The 21,561-nt window shown below is 38.8% G+C and overlaps 2 protein-coding genes across 2 annotated transcripts in view; one reads left to right on the forward strand and one right to left on the reverse strand.

Moving 5' to 3' along the window:
• LOC126014220 (ankyrin repeat domain-containing protein 26-like) overlaps positions 1–21,561 on the forward strand; it is a 263,129-nt gene that overhangs the window by 181,735 nt on the left and 59,833 nt on the right. The gene's annotated exons all lie outside the window — the stretch shown is intronic.
• The window catches only part of LOC126014224 (ankyrin repeat domain-containing protein 26-like), a 43,897-nt gene that overhangs the window by 5,837 nt on the left and 16,499 nt on the right, over positions 1–21,561 (reverse strand). Inside the window, exons 8-17 of the mRNA XM_049777543.1 lie at positions 20,438–20,555; positions 18,960–19,018; positions 16,380–16,473; positions 13,747–13,845; positions 13,126–13,154; positions 12,966–13,038; positions 11,531–11,613; positions 8,097–9,038; positions 4,602–4,751; positions 510–800 (exon numbers count right to left, since the gene is read on the reverse strand). Of these exons, the coding sequence (XP_049633500.1) occupies positions 510–800; positions 4,602–4,751; positions 8,097–9,038; positions 11,531–11,613; positions 12,966–13,038; positions 13,126–13,154; positions 13,747–13,845; positions 16,380–16,473; positions 18,960–19,018; positions 20,438–20,555 (1,938 nt within the window). The remainder of the gene's footprint in view (positions 1–509; positions 801–4,601; positions 4,752–8,096; positions 9,039–11,530; positions 11,614–12,965; positions 13,039–13,125; positions 13,155–13,746; positions 13,846–16,379; positions 16,474–18,959; positions 19,019–20,437; positions 20,556–21,561) is intronic.

Raw genomic sequence — 21,561 nt, forward strand, 5'->3', positions numbered from 1 at the left:
AAGGAATACATTAATGATTAGTTTTGAATCAATGACTCAGAGTAATTTTAAAGGTACAAAAGCCTAAAGTTGTTAGTTTTTATCAAAGCCATCTGAATGATACAAATAAAGCTGGATTAGCCTAGTGTTAGTACTCTTATAACCTAATAATTCAAATAGGATTAGCTAAAAAGTGATTTAAATAGAAAACTCTTAATCAAGTACAGTACTTGATTATCAAGTATGAGATTTAAATCCAAAGTTTCTCTTTTCCTCCTAAGAGCCTGTTTTATAGTAACTAAACTCAAAGATGAAATGATTCCTTGTGAGAACCATGTTAAAATTTCAAGTTAGTGGTTGGTAATAATAATGAAAACTGAAGAACTTCAGAAACAGATGCCACCTTCCTTCCAGAAATCCACACAGAAAAAAAAAACTGATGGAAGGGTAGAGGAATCACATGTGAAGTATACAGCAAAGTGCAATTTGCAGTGAAATGAATTAAAACAATGACAGATCAATAAATTAACCTGTAAAAACAGATTGACTTCTTTTAATTTTTCTACTATATCCTGTCTTGCTCTTTCTTCGGTCTCTTGTTTAAACTGTTCTACTTGACTGCATTCTACCATATTTAGTTCTATATGACTTTTGAGGTTGACTACTTCTTGTTCCAACTGCTTTTTATTCTTCTTTACCTTTTCATTATTCTTTTGCATTACTTTCATAAACAATAACTGCTGCTGAAGAACTTGATTTTCTGCATCCAGATGTTGACATTTGGAAGATGCACGTTCCAGTTTTGTAGTGAGATCATCGATCTGCATAAATAAAATAGCAAACAGTTTGATTAGCAGGAACAGAATGAGAATAGTCAAAACTACAATCCAATTTTGAAATATATTCAGTTATTCTAACATGAACTGATTAGAATAAGTCTTAGAATTTGGAGCTCTGTATTACTCAGAAAATTGAGAACAGAGAGAGAGTGTAAGTAAGCCTTGCATGCAGCTGACCTGGATTCAATTTCTTGTACCCCATATGGACCCCCATGCTCTGCCAGAAGTAATCTCTGACTCACAAGTCAGCTCTGAGCTTTGCTGGGTGTGATCCAAAAACAAAGGAAGTCCAGAAGAAAGTTTAAACTACGGGAGTCACAAAAATATGTCATTTACTGTCATTATCTCTACTACACCACATGTGCACGAAAGTTTATTCTCTTATTTTTCATGACTTTCATATTTTTCTCTCCAGAAGGTAAGTAAAAGTCACCAGGCAAATGTTTTCAAGGGAAAGAGTTGATGTTTTGACTGTGTAAGACCCAGCCAGGTTCAAGCCCTAGCGCTCCATGTTCCCCCAAGCATGGCCAGGCATAGTTCAGATCCCAGGTCTCTAACCCCAAGCACAAAAAAGTCACTAACTGAAAAAGATATATGCATATGTGTGATCACTGCAGTGCTATTTCTCATAGTCAACATAAGAAAACAAGTGCTCAACAGAGCGAGTGGATAAAGATAGAGTGGTATGTTTACAATGGAATGCTACTCAACTATAAGGAAGAAAAAAATCTAGCTGTTTCCCCCATAGGGAACCAGAGGGTGCCATCTAGCAAAAGAAAAAAGTCAGAAGGGAGAAAGATATGACCTCAATCATATTGCTCTGTGAGCCAGAGCAATAATACAGTGGGTAGGGCCCTTATCTTCAACATTACTGACCCAGTTTTGATCCCCCAAATATGTTTCCCAATCCATGCCACGAGTAAATCCTGAGCACCACTGGGTGTGTCCCAAACCAAAAATTAAATAAATAGATAAATAAAACACTGCAAGGGACAATGTCCAATTAAAACAAACCTTTAGACACTGAGCATAGATCTCCAAAGGGGATCTTCAGAGAGATAGTACATCATGTAAGGCACTTGCCTTGCATGCAGCTAACCTGGGTGCGTTCTCTGGCGTCCTACATGCCTCCCCAAGCCTTACCAGAAATAATTCCTGAGTACAGCACCAAGAGTAATTCCTGCGAATTCTCAGGTGTGCCCCCAAAAATCAAACACAAACCAATTTGATAGATAGGGAATGGGAGAGCAGACTTTTATGGACTGGGATGGAGAGATATTGACACTTTGGTGATGAACATTATATCCCTAAAACATTGAAATGTTTACATTCTTTAATTATTACCTCAACAAATTAATCATTTTAAATGTTTTAAGTCACTGACTTTGAGGTGGTTTATTAAACAGTAATAAAGAACTGGTATAGACACTGATATTAAAAATGGGCTCCCAGGCTGAAGAGAAGCACAGCAGTTGGGCATTTGCCTTGTACACAGCTGATACAGGACTGATGATGGTTTGAATCCCGGCATCCCCTGTGATCCCCTGTGCCTGTCAAGAGCAATTTCTGAGTTCAGAGCCAGGAGTAACTCGTGAGTGCCACTGGGTGAGACCCAAAACCCTCCCCCCAAAATTGGGGGCTCCCAACACACTGGGCTAGAGAGATAGTACAGCAGGTAGGGCACTTGCCCTGCACGTGGCCAGTCTGGACCACGTTTGATCCCTGGCATCCCATTTGGCCACCTGAGCATCTCCAGGAGTGATCCCTGATCTCAGAGCCTGGAATAACCCCTGAGTACTTCTGGGTGTGACCACCTTGCCCGCCAAATGACTTCTGGCACAAGATATTCCTGAGCACTGCACTGCCATAGAGCATCACAGGGAGCACCTTCAGAGCTACTAAGTAATGTTAACCATGAGTCCTAGAAAAAAGAGGGATGCCAGGTCCAGAGAGATAGCACGAAGCTGGAGTAAATAATTAGCAAACAAATAAACTTGGGTTCAATCCCCAACCACATGATCCTGGAGGACAGCCAGCAACCATTAGGGAATAGTTCCTAAAAATACAAAAAAAAAAAAAAAAAAGCACGGAGTGCGGATATATCCATTCATATCTCTAATAAACAGTAAACTACTTGGCATAGCTCTCAAGCTGATTTTTGAGAGGTGGCATTAAAGGCAACAAATCCAGGAAGAGGAATAACATCAAATCAAAACTTGCCACAGGGGCCCGGGAGATAGCACAGATATAGGGCCTTGTATGGGGCCTACAGGACCAGCAGTGGTTCGATTCCCAGCATCCCAAATGGTCCCCTGAACCTGCCAGGGGCAATTTCTGAGCCAGAGCCAAAGTAACCCCTGAACATCATTGGGTGTGATCCAAAAACAAACAAAAGCAAAAAATCAAAAGCTGACACAGAGTAAACAAGCCATGAATACAATGGAAAATTAACTGAGTGAACAAGAGGAACAATTTGTAAATCATACTAAATTCTAAAGTTCAATATATGTACATATATCAGATATATATGTGACAAACAGTTAAGAGGCCAAATGTAGAATGTGTAAAGAATTCATACAATTCAATTGCAAAAACAAACTGAATCCAATCTGATCACAGAAGAGCTAAAGAGAATTTTTTTTCCAAAGAAGACACACAGAAATATGGAACCGGAGTTCTAGGTCACGAACAGTCAAGGAATTGCTCATTAAAACCACAATCAGCTATCCGAAAAACAAATCAGAAACAAGAAGTGGTAAGGATTTAGAGAAAAAGAGATCCTTGGCAAGATTGTGGATGAACGAAAACTAGGGACACAAATGGAAATCAAATGGTAGAGCACATACACTGGGGTCCATCCCAGCACCTCATGGCTTGCCCACCCGCCCATTCAGCACAACTGTTGTGGCTCTAGTGATCCCCAAGGAGCCAATAACAAAAACTGTAAGATGAGGACTCAAAATGTCTCTAGAAAAGAATACCGAGGACCTGATCTTTCTAGAGAGTGAAATCAATGGATGAGTCTATGAATTAAAGTTAAGTTAACACAAATAGTGAAGTAAATAGAAGACTGAGCTTACAGCCCCTGTGACCTAAGTTTTGACAGAAATAGGAATGGGGTAGAAGGCACTTGTAAGATGAAATGTTTTTAATGAAAAAGGAAAAGAAATGAGACAAAGTGGCCGGGCGGTGGCGCTAGAGGTAAGGTGCCTGCCTTGCCTGCACTAGCTTTGGATGGACTGCGGTTCGATCCCCTGGTGTCCCATATGGTCCCCCAAGCCAGGACCAACTTCTAAGCGTATAGCCAGGAGTAACCCCTGAGCGTCATCGGGTGTGGCCCAATAATACATTTTTAGGGAAAAAAAAGAAAACAAATAAACGTGGAGTGGAGCAACAGCACAGCAGGTAGGGCATTTGCCTTGCACACAACTGACCCAGGTTCAATCCCTGGCATCCCATTTGGTTCAGAGGCTGCCAGGACTGATTTCTGAGTGCAGAGCCAGAAGTAACCCCTGACACCATAAGGTGTGACAAAATCAAACACACACACACACACACACACACAACTTCAGAAAATTAACTAATTCTTAACTTTCTTAAGTATAATGATTAGAAAAGTCATAGAACTATATAGTCAAATAATGAACTTACAAAGTATGTGCATAAGATAGTATATTATGATAAATGAACACAACCATAAAAAGCTGTCAATGAAAAGCCTATGAAACTTGATACTAATAGGCAGTTGAATATTCACTTATGACATGACAATTTCATACACACAGGACTTCTCCTTCGACTTACCTTCCTCTTTAAATGCTTTTCATCCTCTAAGTTAGTGTGGTAAGGGGATACAACTTCCAGCGAAGCCTCTGACATAGATTGCTTCTTTAGACTATCAGCCAGTTCTTGCTGAAGTTGTCTCACAAACACCTAATAACACAGTTTCGTTACAATTTTAGAAATCACTGTGTCAGCAAATTTTGCTGATCCTATTTAATGCTAGCATATATATGCTGAAAAATACTAACTCAACTGTTTCTCATGAGATATTTGACACTGGTGGCCTCCTCCTGCCTCCCAAATATGTGACTAGACAACTCTCCATTACTCCCTGATGAATCTACAAATTTGACAACCTACCTACTCTCAAAAAGACGTGGGCATATGGTGAAACTAGTGGTCATAAAGTCATGGTCATAAAGTCCATGTGTGAACATTTTCCCTGTTTTCAATCCTCTTGTTATTGTTGTTGAGGTCACACCTGACAACTGGGGGCAGAGAGCCACCATAGTGCTGGATTCAAGCCAAAGGACTCAAAAATATAAGAAAGCACTTGAGTCAGACCATCATCTTTTCCTCCCATGTCTGCAGTTTGAATTCACTTCAGAGCTCCTATTTTACTGAATTGTTGGTTAAAATTCTCTCAGAAAACTAAAAACTATCTCAGATCTTTCTTTTTCAAAGCAAAGCAAAAAAAACTGTATTTGTAAAATCAGAAGTTAGTATATATATATATATATATATATATGACATAACAGAATGTTATGTTGACAACAACTGAAAACTGAAAATCTTTAAAACATATGAACCCAGATGTTCATAGAGGTTCCCACAGTCCCATGTCTCCACACCACAGGCTCTGTTGTAAACCCATCACTGCCTGTTCACTGGGTGCTTTCGCCAAGCTTGGGACAGCATTCAGGCGCCAGCTACCAACCAGGATCACATAAACATTGGCTGAGGATTCCCCAGGACTAAAGGAACCAGTCTCAACAAAACTCGCACAGGCATTTTCAGCTGCTTGAACTTGAAGAGGAGCTCAGCAATGCTGAGCAATGTCCCAGAGCCAACAGGTGACACAGGTGGGCTCCCAATAGAGGAGGAGAAAGCATTCCAGTGAAGTTTAGGTATTGTGTCATGACCTCCAACCTCCCTTCCAGATCTCTGCTCTTTTCTTACTAACATGATGGGCTGGAGCATAGTACAGCAGGTAGCATCCTTGCCCTGCACACTGCACACAGTCGACCTGCTTTTAATATCTGGCACCAAACATGGTCCTCTGAACCCTGCCAAGAGTGATCCCTGAGTGTAGAGTCAGGAGTAAGCCATGAGCAGTCAAAAACAAAAGAAAACTAAAATAATAGAATTTTTCCTGACATAAAAATGGATCTCAGTAACATGAAAATGAAAATCTCTTCACCAAGTGGGTGAAGATATAGTCTAGGAAGTAGGGCACATGCCCTGCACACCGCTAACCCAGGTTCTATCTCCAACACCACATCTGGTCCCCCAGCCCCATTAGGAGTGGTCCTTAAGTGCTCAGTTCTACAACTGGGGAAACAAAACAAAAAGAAAAATCTGTGTAAATGAGTAAGCAAGCACACAGAAAGGAAACAAAACCACATGGTGCTTAAAATAATCAATTTAAAAAAAAATTCATGAAGCCCTAGGATAAAGTTCTATCCAAATGAGAATTTTCCAAATCATGGAGGTTTAAAATGAAAATTATGAGCAAATCTGGAGCCAGAGTGATAGGACAGTGGTTAAGGAGCTGGCCTTGCCTGCCGCAGACCTATTTCAATCTCTGGTATCCCAGATGATCCCCTGAGCATCTCCAGGTGTGAGTGCTAAGTGCAAAGTCAGGAGTAAACCCTGAGCAACACTGGGTGTGATCAATAAAACAAACCAAAGAATAAAAGTGCATATATATGAGCATAATTTATAATGATGTTTAAAGTGAATCAGACATAGGAGCAGAAAGATTCTATCAAATACAGTTTTGCTAAAATACATTTGTCCCTAATGATGATTTACAGAAAGGTAGGTTTCTTCAAAAAGTTGGTGGTCTTAAAATTATATAATTTGAGGCACAAATAAAATTATACAGCATATCATACAATATCTGTACCAAATTATTTTGTTACTGATAATACAGTAAATATATTTACAGGCTGTAGAATTTGGGGGGGGCAGAGTGGTATCACCAGGTAGTGCTGATTCCTGGCTTATTCACGGCTCTGTGTTCAGGGACCACACCTGAAGCTATTCAGGGAATGCTAGATGGTAACAGGAATCAATCCCTGGTCAGCTATGTGCAAGGCAAGCACCCTACACTCTACTATATTTCTGGACCAAGATATATATATATATATATATATATATATATATATATATATATATATATATATATATATATATATTCAGTTTATTTGTTTGTTTCTGGGCTGCACTCATTGGTGTTCAGGGGTTACTTTAGGCTCTCTGCTGAGAAATCACTCTAGGCAGGTTTGCAAACCTATGGGATGCCAGGATGAACCCAGTCAGCCAAGTGCCAGGTAAACACCCTATCCACTTTGAAACCTGATACATCATCACCCATGCAAACAGAACATCTGACCTAGGAAGACACCAAGTTTAAAAAGGTCCTGTCTGAGGAGGACCTCGGAAATAAAGGGGATGGAGCATAAAAATTGAGACATAACTTCAGATGACACTTTAAAGAATACTCTGATTTAACATTTCTGTAGATTCAAATATTTTTATTTAGTTTTACAGAGTAATTACTCACCCTTGTTGCTAGCCTACATGCATTTATATCAAAGGTTAACATTTCAGGCCCCAGTTCAGAATGCATAAACTATAATAAAATCAAAACATTTCTGAACTGATGTTACAAGCGAGAAATTTCTAATAACAAAAAAAAAGTCAAAGTTGAAACCGCTCTGTGTCAGAATATGCTCTGAACAATTGATCCCTGTACTATTTGGGGGTAAAATTAGCTTTTCTGAATAGCTTTGTCTGAAAATTATGACTTGTCAAGAAATTTGAGTATAAATATTGTACCTTTTACTTTGAATTAATGGAACAGAGCTTGAACCCAACTTGACTCCTTGGCCTCTGTCTCTCTTCTCTGAATCTGAGAACCCAAGATTCTTTAGTATCAGGACTCATCAGTCTGTGACAGGTACCATTTGTACTACAGCCTTATTTAACATATATTTTGATTGGGGTGACATCTAGTAATGGTTACGGTTACTCTTAACTCTGCACTCAGAAATAACTAACTGCTGGCAGTGCTTGGGGGACCCTATGGTATGTTGAGGATCGAACCAGGATTGGCCATGTACAATGTACGCACCTTACCCACTTTGCTATCACTCCAACCCAAGTCTATAGATCTTTAATATTCAACATATTCAACATTAAGCCACAATGGAATAATTACTTTGAATTTTCTTTGGGAAGTTTGAATAAGATTTCTTCCTAGATACTTACTTCTCTTTCTGCTTTTTCACTTTCATACTGGCATATTGTTTCCGTTAAATGGTTGCTGTCATTGATCAACTCCTTATTAATTCTTTCCAGCAGAAGACGATGTTTCTCCCTTTCAGCTTGAAGCCTTTGGACATTGTCCTGGAACTGGTCGTACATCTTCATCATTGTCTTTTCTTTGCTGTCCACTATGTTATGGGCATCATCTAGTTGCTGGCGAGGCAACATGTTTTCACTCTGCAAGTGAGACAGTCGCTTCTCTAAGGACTCCTGTTTGCCCATGTATTTATTCACTTTCCCTTGTTCATTATGACACATGTGTTCAATTTCCTTCTTCTGACCTTGGGTTTGGCTTAGGTCTCTTTGAATACATTCCAAAGCCAATGTCTTTTCTGTAACGGAATCCCTTGTCTGATGGAGCTCAATTTCTAGGTTATTTAGTTTAGCTTCCATTTTAGAGAGCTGTCGAGAAAGAACCTTATTAGTGTCTTTTAGGTTAGCCACATCAAAGTTCATTTTCTCCTGCAAGCGAGACCATTCATCTCTGGCCCTCTGGAAGCTGAGTTCCAGTTCTCTTTTGGAGATCTGGCTTTGATCATGGACCTGCGTAGCAGTAGCCAGTCGAGAACGGTAAGTCTCCAGTTCTGTTTCCAGTGTGTCGTTCTTCTGCTTTGCTTGCTCCAGCTGAGACTTAAGCATTGTATTCTCGGCTGCCAGGACATTAATCTGTCCAGTAGACTGGAACACTGTTTCAGTGAATGTTTCCTGGTTCCGTTTTATAGTCCTTTGAAGATCCTCATTCCTTTCTTTGAGAATTTTAATGTCTTCTAAATATTTCTTTTCCTTTTCCTGGTTCTGATTTTTCATTGTGTTGACTTCCAATTTTAGCCTGATAATTTCATCCTGTAACATGTGGTCTTTTTCCTTGTCATGACTATCAGAAACCTAAATAAAACAAAGAACTTTTATACATGGTGCCTATATAAAGCAATAAATAAATGAATAAATAAATAAATAAATAAATAAATAAAAATAAAAACTCTGTTGAAAAATTAAAAAAGCATTTGTGGAATAAAATTCACTGAACTCTTAGCCAGCATACAAAACAAAAGGACATACCATGACTTACTTGGAAAGAGAAAATTAACTATGCATTTTATTTTATTTTATTATACATTGTTTTAGAGTCACACCTGGTAGGGCTCAGGGGTTACTCCTGCTTCTAGACTCAGAAATCGCTCCTGGCAGGCTCAGGGGACCATATGGGATGCCCGGATTCGAACCACCATCCTTCTGCACACAAGGCAAAATGCCTTAACTCTATGCTATCTCTCTGGCCCCCTAACTATGCATTTTATACAATGAAAAGCTTGACTAGAAGCAGAGATAAAACACCAAATGTGGTGGTTGCCTTGCTCATGGCAGACAAGTATTTGATCCCCAGCATCCCATTTGGAACCCAGAGAAATGCCAGGAGTGATTCCTGAGTGCAGAGCCAGGAACCACCCCTGTGCATTACCACGTATGCCCCCCCCAAAATACTTAGAAACCAAAAATTTACCTAGAGAGAATAAATTCATGAAAGCACATAAAAAAGAGTTTCTATTATCTCAGAACTCAAAAGTGCTGACAAATTCTAACAAATTCATGAATTTTTTAAACTTTATTTATTGATTGATTCATTGATTGATTAGTTGGTTTCTGGACCAAACTCACTGGAACTCAGAGGTTACTTCTGGCTCTGCACTCAGAAATTCGTCTCTGGCAGGCTGGGGGACCATATGGGATGCCAGGAATCAAACTGGGTCCCTTCCAGGTCAGCCTCATGCAAGGCAAATGCCCCATGGCTGTGCTATCTCTCCAGCCCCCAAATCATGAATTTAAATGAAAGACTCTTCAGATTGAAATCCCCCAAAATCGATTTTCACTAAATTCCACAGATATTCTAATCCAGTTCTAAAAACCCACTTACATAAATGGACAAGTCTATACACTCTATGAATGAAGGAATATCACATGCATCATGCCCCTATTCAGTTTTAATCATTCCAGAAGACTAGATAAATTTAAGGAAGCTGCAGGAGTTTCCCGAATTCCTTCATCTATCACTAACAAAGTTCCTTTTCTAGTGTAACTATATAAATGCAAAAGAAATCTTTCATTTCAAAAAACTAATGGAAAATAAAGTTAAATTTATAGAGCTCTCTCACAAAACCTTCAAATTATGGGCTGGAATAGGAGCACAGAGGGTAGAGCATTTGTTTTGCACATGGCTGACCCAGGTTCAATCCCCGGCATCTCATATGGTCCCTTCCAGGAGTGATTCCTGAGTGTAAAGCCAGGAGAAAGCCCTGAACACTGCCAGGTGTGGCCCAACCTTGCACACCCCAAGAAGAGTCAAATGTTATCTTCTTTCATCCAGTTCTAATATATTTTCATAAACACTAGTGAGAGTTGATTTAAAATTTTATACTCAGGGATTTCTCCTGGAGGGCTCGGTAAATCATATAGGGGTACTAGGGATCAACCCTGGGTTGGCCATATGCATGCAAATACCTTGACATGCTGTTCTGTCTCTCCCATCCCTAAAGTCATTGTTTATATACAAAGAACAAGCACGAAGGCCCCATCCTGGTACGTGGGATTAGATTGATAAGCAACTTATCAACTTATTGATAATCAATTTATGATCCAATATGCTCCCCAAATCTAGGGACTCCAAAGGTATTCACATAGAGATCACAAGACAGAATGGAGCTTTTGTCTTGGCATTGATCACTGGCAATTTGCATCTGTGAATTTGGAATCACTACCAATTGCCCCTATCACAGAAATCCAACATAGAGACTTCCCTGCTTCACTACTCCTAATTTACACTGCTTCATCATATGATTTAGTGTTTGATGTTACCTCCTCAATTATGTATGGAACTATAAAATTGGAAAAAGTAGTAATACTTAGAAAAAGTTTTATTTCAATTTCGAGGATAATATTTATCTGAAAATAACTGTATATTCTAATAATATGCTGCCCTGGGTTTTGTTTCATTTTGGGCCCATATCTGGCTATGATCAGAGTCTACTCCTAGCTCTGTGCTCAGGGATCATTCCTGGCAGGTCTAAGCAGACCATATGGGGAGCGTGGGATCAAACCCAGGTGAAATAGCAACCCTGTGAAATAGTAGGTCCTCTCCAATGGTGTAAGTTTTAACTCGTTAAAGTGGTTTTAAAATCAAATATTAAGGAGTCAAGGATAGCGCTCAGTGGGAAAGTGTCTCCCGCTCAATTATCACTTCGTCTTCTCAAAAAAGTAAATATTAAACCATGATCACACTCTGATAGGCTAACACTAAACATAATTTCAATGCTATGCTGTTTTACTAAAGATATTGAACAATATAAAATCAGAAATGTAAGTTTAAAAAAGATTTCACTTACCTGCAAGAGGTTATATTCATGTTCATCATGTCCTTCTGGATCGTCCTCTGTTGCCATGTCTAAGTCTAGTTCAGGTGGCAAATCTACATAAATATAAAAATGAACCACTTAGAATGCTGAGATAAAAGGAATAGCCTTCATTAAAGCAGAGAATGTCATTTTATTGAGCTTAATTTATGCTTCCTCTTTAAGAACTATTCAGAACTGTTCCTAAATGAGGCCAGAGACACCTCAATGTGATAAAGCACTTAGCCATTACACTCTTACCTGCACCAAAACAAAAAGTAAAGTATATACATATAAAGTCCCACTATATTCTCTACTTCATAATAGCTCCAATTTAACTAGAGTGAGATTCAATATATGATGATATAATTAAAATTCAAACACAACTGATATGCTAGCAAGTGAAGTTTTACTCTAGCTCTGAAATCAGTAGTCATTTTAAAAGACTACAAAAATCGTAGTATCTTAAAAACCAATATGTCTAACAACTATCTGTCTATCTATCTGTCTGTCTGTCTGTCTATCTACTACCTATCTATCTATCTATCCTTCTATCTATCTATCTATCTATCTATCTACCTATCTGCCTACCTATCTGCCTACCTACCTACCTACCTACCTACCTCTGAGACTCCCTAAGAAGCAGTTACCATACTGGCAATTTTAGGGCAACAAAATGTGAATTTAAAGGTATCTGGTGCCAGAGATATACTACAGGAGATAGCAAACACTTTTTTATACGTGGCTAGCTCCACTTTGATAGCCAATTCTCAATATCCCCAATTCATAATTCCCCTGAGTACCACCACCAGAAGTGTTCCCTGAGCACAGAGCTAGGAATGAGCCTTGAACATCACCACTGGTTGAGGCCTCAAACTCACAATCCACTCCCCCAATCATCTAGTAGAAATATCTGAGTGAAAAATTTACATCTTGGGGCTGGAGTAACAGCACATTGAGTAGAACCTTTGAGTTGCTCAGTCACTTTGACTGACAGGGCTCAATCCCACAGTTTGTTATAAAGTCTCCCAATCCCACCTGGAATGATTCCTGAGCACAGAGCCAGGAATTACCTTTGTGCATCGCTGGGTGTGGCCCCAAACTAACAAAGAAAAAGTTTACATTTTTAAAAAATCTCTTAAGCTTGTCAAAATCTTGTATTCAAACATAGATATTGACAAACACATCTTTATTACTTAAGTCTAATACTTCTAATAACACTGAAAAAAAAAGACACATAAAAACAATATTATAGGGCCGGAGCAGTGCCACTAGAGGTAAGGTGTCTGCCTTGCAAGCCAGGAGCGATTTCTGAGAGCACAGCCAGGAATAACCCCTGAACATCAAATGGGTGCGCCCCCCAAAAATAATAAATATTTAAATATTTTAGTGAACCTTTGCAGTGTTAATTTTTTTCTCTAAAATGTACCTGGTTGAGCTGTTTGAACATCCTTTATTCCAACTGCTCTATTAGGAATGGAGTCTTTCACTTCAATAGAAGGCTGAGTAAAATTAAAAGAAGATTAACAAATATTGTACAGCTTATAAAATCTAAAATTAATAATTCTAAACAAACTGAAAGGTATTACCTTCAAGTGGTAGTAGTTTTCAAGAGATTCTAGAAAAGGAAATAGATAATCAATTATATATAAATATGAAAGTCAACCACATAGTAAGGCAGAATTAATATTAAGCAGAATCCTCATGCTTAGTAAATGACTGCACTGGAGGTTAGTGGTTTTTAATGGGTTGTTTGAGTTAGGACATCAACAAAGAAAGAAATATGAGTCTATGATAATACTGAAGAAAAAAGAGAAAAACAGGTCTCACTAAACATGCAGTTAAAGTTTCAAAAAGTTATTTTGCAAGTGATTATAAGTGAAGTACAGAAGTATGTGTCTATCAGTGTGGGCATGCTGATGGGAGAAAAGGGATGACTGATTGGAACAAAGAATGACTCTGCAAGGTAAATGTGAAAGTTGATGGTTGAACGCAACTGCATCATTTTTAATAAGAATAATGTGAAGTATGAAACTAAAAGTATTTATCGTGTTCTTCAATTTGCTCTAGAATTCACCAAGTACATAATGGTGATGACAGTTGAACAGGCAATTCATTTCTCTTCAGAGAGAGTATTAGGAACTGATCAGCTTGGATATATACTTGTAAAATAATAATGGATAAAAGCATTTCCATATGTTTTTCCATACCTAGGTGGGCAACTGGAAAGTCTCTATTTCTGGTATCATCTATTTTAGCCTTCTTAAAGTTGCTCGATCCACTCATGAACGAAGGAATATAAAAAACATCTAAGAGACAATGTAAAAAAAAGTTTTCAATAACTGAAACTAGGATAGCAAGAAGGAAAAAAAGTTAGATTGCTAAAGAATTATTAAGTATCAAAATCTTCGTTTTTCTGTTTCTTTTTTTTTTCTTTTTTTTTTTTGGTTTTTGGGCCACACCCGGCAGTGCTCAGGGGTCACTCCTGGCTGTCTGCTCAGAAATAGCTCCTGGCAGGCACAGGAAACCATACGGGATGCCGGGATTCGAACCAACCACCTTTGGTCCTGGATCGGCTGCTTGCAAAGCAAACACCACTGTGCTATCTCTCCGGACCCAAAAATCTTCATTTTTCAATAGCAGCATACTTACTGAAAATACAATCCTTGAGTGAGGGTATTATCTAATTCCCTTGGGGGCCAGAATTCATTTTATCTAGTTTATCATGCCAGATTTTTAATCTAAAGGTATTTTTAAACACCTTGCAATACAGAGTTTTAAGAAGAAGTTGCTGATAGTTGATGTTCTAAAACCTATTTTGACCAGTTGTCATTTCCCACCACCAACCCCAAATTACCTCCCATCTTCCACCCCAGCCTGTGTTTATGGCAGTCTCTCTTGTTCTTCTTAGATTTTTATGAAAGAATTATCTTATTAAACATCAACCATTATGGGAAAAAGAAGCCAATATTTCTATACTTAATCTCCTCTGAACAATGAATTAGCAATACAACACTTGTATTTTATGCCTGCCTCCCAGCTGAGGAGGAAAATGACTACAGTTTATTCCAATTTTAATACTCCCTCCCAATGCCACTCAGGGATCACTCCTGGTGGTGCTCAAGAACCAACAGAGTGCTGAAGATTGAACCTGGGTTGGATGTGTGCAAGATAAATGCCTTACTGCTTAAGGCCAACCCTTCTTCTTCCCCTTTTATGTAGTTCTTTTTCTTTGTTTTGAGTCACACAACAGCACTCAGGGCTTACTGCTGCCTCTGAGCTCAGGAATCACTCCTGATGGCAATGATGGAGGAATGTTTGAAGTTCTGGGATCAAACTCATGTGGGTCACATACAAGGCAAGAATCTGACGTGTGTAACATCTCTCCAGATCCCCTTGGTGCTCTTTATCTATATTGTCCCAGCCTATTTCACTTTTTACTCTGTACTTAATTATGCAGAGTATCTTGTGTCTATCATTTCTAATTTGAGACCTACTCTGGCTATAAATATGGCCAAAATCAAAATAGAATAATAATTTTCTACAAGGTAAGGTGTTTGCTTGCATACAGCCAACACTGGTTCCAACCTGGTACTGCATATGTTCCTCTGAGCACCACCAGGGGGTCACTCCTGAACACAGAGCCATGAACTGCTCTAGAGTGTGACACTCACCACTGCTCTGGCCAAAACATCCAAATAAAAGATATTTCTCTGGGCCAGAGAGACAGGGCGTTTGCCTTGCACGCAGCCAATCTGGGGTAGACGGTGGTTCAAATGCTGGCATCCCATATAGTACCCCGTGCTTGCTGGGAGTGATTTTTGAGTGAGGAGCCAAGAGTAATCCCTGAACCTGCGTATGTGTCCCCCCAAAAAAAATGTTTCTCTGGATTTTGTTATGTCTTGAACTATCCAACAGCTCTCCCTCCAAACTGTCTAGAAGGAGCTCAAATCCATGCCTGAGACCTGGTTTGATTCTCAGGATTCCCGAGCAGAAAAATAGAAAACAGTGAATAGGCATTTACCTGGCACCAAATAACCCAGGTTCAAACCTCAGCATCTTGTATGGTCCCCTCAGCACCACCCAGAATAATCCCTAAGCACAGAGCTGGATATTTTGCACAGTATAATATTATCTTCTGAAGCAACAACGTTTCATATGCCATTAAAGTGTATATAATCATGGGGCAATACAATAGATAAGGCTCTTCCTTTGCACTGGACTGATCCAGGCAGGGGCTGACCACTTTGGTGCCTCAAAGGATCCCCAAAACTCTGCTAGGAGTGATCCCTGAGGACCGCTAAAGTATTATCCCACCCAAGTATATACATGTGTATTTGTATATAATAGCTGATGACCACGAGCTTATGCTGTCTTTAATAAGAAAATATAGTTCTGCATGATTAGCAATCCCTAACACCTTCCCCACCAAAGGAAAAGAAGCAGGTGTGAAAATTGCACTTTGCTTCTCTGACAAAGTTTGGTATAGAAAGCTCAAATTTCACTTGGCCCACATTTCCTATACCTCTCCCAAAGGCATCATGTCCTTTTATCCCCATCTACTATATCAACACCTGTTCTACTTTCCATCTCTTGCACCTTGTACACTCTTTTTTTTAACACCCCATCCCTCTTCTTCCCAGAATGTTAGTGGGTCTTAGAGTCTCCCCAAAAAAGCAGTGCAAGGTCATTTCAAATTAATCTGTTGCTAATATCTGGAAAGAAATACTAATTAATTTCCTTTTTATCATATAATCATTTGCTTTGTTTAGGAGCATACAATAATTGCTGTGTTTTAAATCAACACTGTCAAATGACTTTTCCATTGAAATACAGCCCTTACCTTCTACTTGTCCATTTAATGTACTTTTTTCTCCTTGATTTGCAGTTGCCAATAAGTGATCAACATACTTCTGTGGTAGACTCTCAGAAATACTCTGTTAAAATTATTACCAGTAATAAGCTGCATGAAGATTTCCTAATCCCTTTCAAAGGTAATATCTGAATTTCCAACTCTAAATGTAATAAACTTAAAGTAAGGGACACTGGGGCTGGAGCCATAGCAAAATGGTAGGGTATCTGCCTTATACTTGGCCTACCCCAACAGACCTGGGTTTGATCCCTGGCATCCCATATCGTTCTAAGAACCTGCCAGGAGTGATTTCTGAGCACAGAACAAGGAGTAATCCCTGAGCACTGCCAGGTGTGGTCCAAAAACAAAACAAAAAAAATCTTTTAAGACAGACATACTGGTACTAAAAAACAAGGAATTTAACTAAAAACCTCATATATGCTCTCTCGATAGCCATTATATTTTTCTTTAACTTTGGATCACACACAGCAATGCTCGGGGGTTACATCCTGGCTCTCCATACAGAAATTTCACCTGGAAGCCCTAAGGAATTATATGGGGTGCCAGAGATGGAACCCAGTTCAGTCTGGAACAAGGCAAGCACCTTACACGCTGTACTATCACTCTGGACTTTTATCAAGTGGTCTTCAATTGGCCTTTGCCTTTGTAAATTAAGTATAGGCAGAAGAAGAATTCTCACAGACACCTGGCACCTTCTGTTACACACAGATTTTTTCTTTCTTTCTTTCTTTCTTTTTTTGGTTTTGGTTTTTGCACCCAGCAGTGCTCAACAGTTACTCCTGACTCTATGCTCAGAATTCACTCCTGGCAGGCTCAGGGAACTATATGGGATGCCAAGAAATCAAATCAGGGTCTATCTGGCGTTGGCCGTCTGCAGTGCAAAATGCTTTACCTCTGAGGAATCGCTCCGCGCCCTTACACAGATCTTTTCTAATCACCTAAATTTTACTCCAATCCCTATCCTTGTTCAAATACAAACTTCTATTTTCCCCATTTCTTCTGTATGAACCATTTATAGTGACAGAATGGATCATTTTCTGGTTTTTCTGCTCCTACCACTTGTATGCAACTTGTACATTCAGTGTCTTCTTTTCTGGATAAGCTGCTAGTCAGTAACAAATTCACATGCAGTACAAAACATTTGAACTCTCATCAAGCAGAACGCAATTACCTAATCACATTATTCTATAGATACAGAATATTTATACCTACTTGAGAAGTATAGGAGATCCCTAATGGTCTCTGAAACATACCCAAAATAAAAACTCCACATGACCATTCTAACTCTCCCCTTCTTGATGCTTGCTGCCATCTTATTGTTACACTTTCCTGGGGAAGTGTCCAGGGGTTATTTGTAGCTCAGTACTCAGGAATCATTCCTAACAGTGCTTGGGGGACCCTAAGGGATGTTGGCAAACATACCTGGGTTGGTCGTGTACAGGGCAAGTGTCTTATCCCCTTTGCTATCTCTCAAGTGACATTTTATCATTTTAAAAAATGTTCTTACTATTATTAGGCAATAATGATACTGTGACCAATTTGCTTTCTATTTCTTTAGCATCCTTTACAATTTACAAAGTATTTTTAGATTCATTACCATATTTGCTCATGACCCATTCTTGAGAGGCAGTATTAGTACCATTTCTATTAACAAGGTCACTAATACTCAAATAGGTTAAATACATTTTTCCAAGATTCTATAGCTAGTTACTAGCAAAGCTTGGACATTAATGTATCTTCTGACATCAAATATGGTATGAGTTTACAGTATTATGCAGCAGCTGCCCTATATCTAAGAGACCAAGATCGTTCTTACTCTGTCCAGAGTTGTTAGTTTATCATTGCTTCGTACTTGCAGTATTAAAAGACTGGCTATTGTAAAGCTACTCAATGCACCCATTTTTGGTTTCCTTTATTTTCCTGTGAGGATCACAGGAAATCACAGATTCTACTTGCAAATCACATATTCTACTATCACCTACAATCTCGGTTCCAGTGATATTAAAAATTCTATTTTCAATATCCAAAATGATTTCTAATTATTAAAGAACCACTAAGGCACAGTATTATTATATTACATATTTATTATTTCCTCAAACTTTGACTCCTGAGTCCCTGATTGCAGATCTACTTGATAATCTAATGATAGTTTCAAGAGCCAGGCATAAACTTTTGAAGTGCATGTTGAAAAAAACTTAATATTTAATCTCTTTCTCATCTACTCCCTAATAAAGAGTTTTATCACATTCCTTTATAGAGCAGAATCATGAATTCTAAAATAATATTTTTGTTTTCAGGAAAGTCTTACATAAAAAATCAAACTGATTATGACCACATTCTGATACATTGCACTACTTTCCTTAAGTACTCATGAGTAGAAGTATACTATACGGACTCATGGCATGAAGTGCAAAATTCTTTAATAAGGGTTCAAAATACAAGAAACAATTGTATGAGCAAATGAATGATGAAAATGGAATCCAAAGCATTTATCTCATATTTCAGCATTATTTGGGGCTCATAATAAAAAATAATAATAAAACACAATACCTCAGAGTCCGTAGGTGAGTCTATATCTTCCTCTTCTAATCCCAGTGCTGACAGCATTTCTACCAAATGTAGGCATAGACAAATCAATGAGAACAATTGCTACTGCTGGTCTTTTGTTTGTTTGTTTTTTTGTTTGTTTTGGGTTTTGGGTCACACCCGGGAGCTCTCTGCGGTTACTCCTGGCTCTATGCTCAGAAATCACTCCTGGCAGGATCGGGGGACCATATGGGATGCTGGGATTTGAACCACTGTCCTTCTACATGCAAGGCGAACACCTTACCTCCATGCTATCTCTCCGACCTCTACTGTTTTGTTTTTTTCATTTTTCGTTTTATTCTTTTAAATTTTCAAACAGAACCACATAATTTAAATCATAAATTGAGGGAGGAAAAAATTGATGGTACCAGAATCAAACAGTCACTAAGTAGAAATAAAATATAAACAGACTTAAACACCAAACTCAAGTAACCAACAAGAGAATCGATACCCAATCTTCAATAAGCTATACACAGAGGACAGCAGTTATACTAGCAGTTTGGGGGGGGGGCAACGAAGGAGGATGCTGGGAAAAGGGTAGGAGCGAGGACAACACTGGTGGTGGGAATGCCTCTGGTTCAATATCACTATGTACCTTAAATATTACTGTGAAAGACTTGTAATTCACGTTGGCCACAATAAAAATTATTATTAAAAAAGGTATGTTTATCTCCATTCAAAAATATTTCTAAGGACCAGAGCAATAGCAGAGCACACGCTGATCAAGTTAAATTCCCGTCCTCCCAAATGGTTCCCTGAGCCCCACCACGAATGACCAGAGAATGCTCAAGCTGAAGCCCTGAGCACCACTGAGTGTGCCCCAGACCCTCCAACTTTTCTATAAATTATAATCAGTAACAGATAAGAATTTCAGGGAACTGGAGGCTGGCAAATAGTACAGAAGTTAAGGAGCTTAGTCCTTCTATGTGGCCAACATGTTTGAATCCCCAGCAGGGCACGTGGAACCTCTCAAGCACCACCAAAAGCATTCCCTGCGCACAGAGCCAAGAGCTGGGTGTGGTCCAACAACAAGAACAAAGAGAAAAAGTGGAGTTTCAGGGACCAGGGAGATGGTGCAGGGTCTGGAGTACATGCCGTCTACTTGCAGTTCAGAGTTCCTCAGACATCTGCCAGGGAGCAGCCCCCAGCACTGTGATTCCCAAGCGAAAAACAAATGTATGGTGTGGACCTGTACATTTCAGTACCTTTCAAACTGTTTATTTCTTTTGGGGCCACAATTACCAGGTCTCAGGGCTGCTCCTGGCTCTGTGCTCAGGAATTATTCCTGCTAGTTTAGGGAACTAGAATGGATGCCAAGGACTCAAACATGGGTCAGACACATGCAAGGGAAGTGCCTGCATACTGTACGATCTTCTTGGCCCATTTCAAATTTTTTCTATAACCATTTAAGTAGAAGAAAAAAAAACTTCACACTAAATTACCACTTCTTTTTTTGAGAGCTTCATCAACACAGGGTAAATTGGTATTTTTTGTATGGTCTTGTGAGACACTTTCAATATCATTTTTGTCCTTTTCATCTGCTGGCTTTATAGGTCTTTCCTATAAAAACAAAAACCCAATTTCAGGAAAAACAAATGTCCATTTTTCAATGTATTTTAACATTTCTCTCAAGGTTATGAAATATATGGCCTTAATATACCCTCATAAATATATGTGAATATTCACTTCTGAAATATTCTAGCAAATATACATATTTTAAATATCATAAAAAGATTCCAGATAGAAACATTAGTTGAAGACTTAAAATGAAAAAGGTGTTTACTTATATTCATTGCAGCACTATTTACAATAGCCAGACTCTGGAATCTATGAAGATGGCCTTGAACAGATGAATGGCTAAAGAAAACCATGGTACATATACACAATGGAATATTATGCAGCCATCAGGAGAGATGAAGTCATGATATTTTCCTATACATGGAATCTATTATGTTGAGTGAAATAAGTGAGAGGGAGAAAGATGGACACAGAATTGTTTCACTCACTTATGGGATTTAAGTAAAATTTAAGACATTAAAGCCCAGAAATAACAAAGTTAAGGGCTGGAAGGGCCGGAAGGACCGGCTCACAATTTGAAGCTCACCACAAAGAGTTGTGAATTCTGTTAGGGAAATAACTACACTAAGAACAAGCATGACAATGCTAAAAAATGAGAGAAGTGTAATGCCTGTCATGATACAGGTAGGGGCAGGGGAGGAGGAAGCAGTGGTGGTGGGAATGTTGCACTGGTGAAGGGGTAGTATTCTGTTTAAGAGTGAAACCCAAATACAAACATGCTACAAATCATGGTGCTTCAATAAGATTTAAAAACAGAAAAGAAAAAAAGGTGTTTAAAAAGGAGAAGCCTTCTTTAAAATTTAATTCTAATTTTTGGATATCTTAATTTTTTTCTGAATCACTTTTATTGAGGCATCAGTGTATAATAAAACCAGAAATGACTGGGATTTTTTGTTTGTTTGTATTTTAGTGTTTAGCTTTTGGGCCACATCTGGCAGTGCTCAGAGGATACTCCTGGCTCCATGTTCAGTAATTACTACTGGCTCCA

Source organism: Suncus etruscus, chromosome 7, assembly GCF_024139225.1.
Source record: "Suncus etruscus isolate mSunEtr1 chromosome 7, mSunEtr1.pri.cur, whole genome shotgun sequence".
Classification (NCBI taxonomy): Eukaryota; Metazoa; Chordata; class Mammalia; order Eulipotyphla; family Soricidae; genus Suncus; species Suncus etruscus.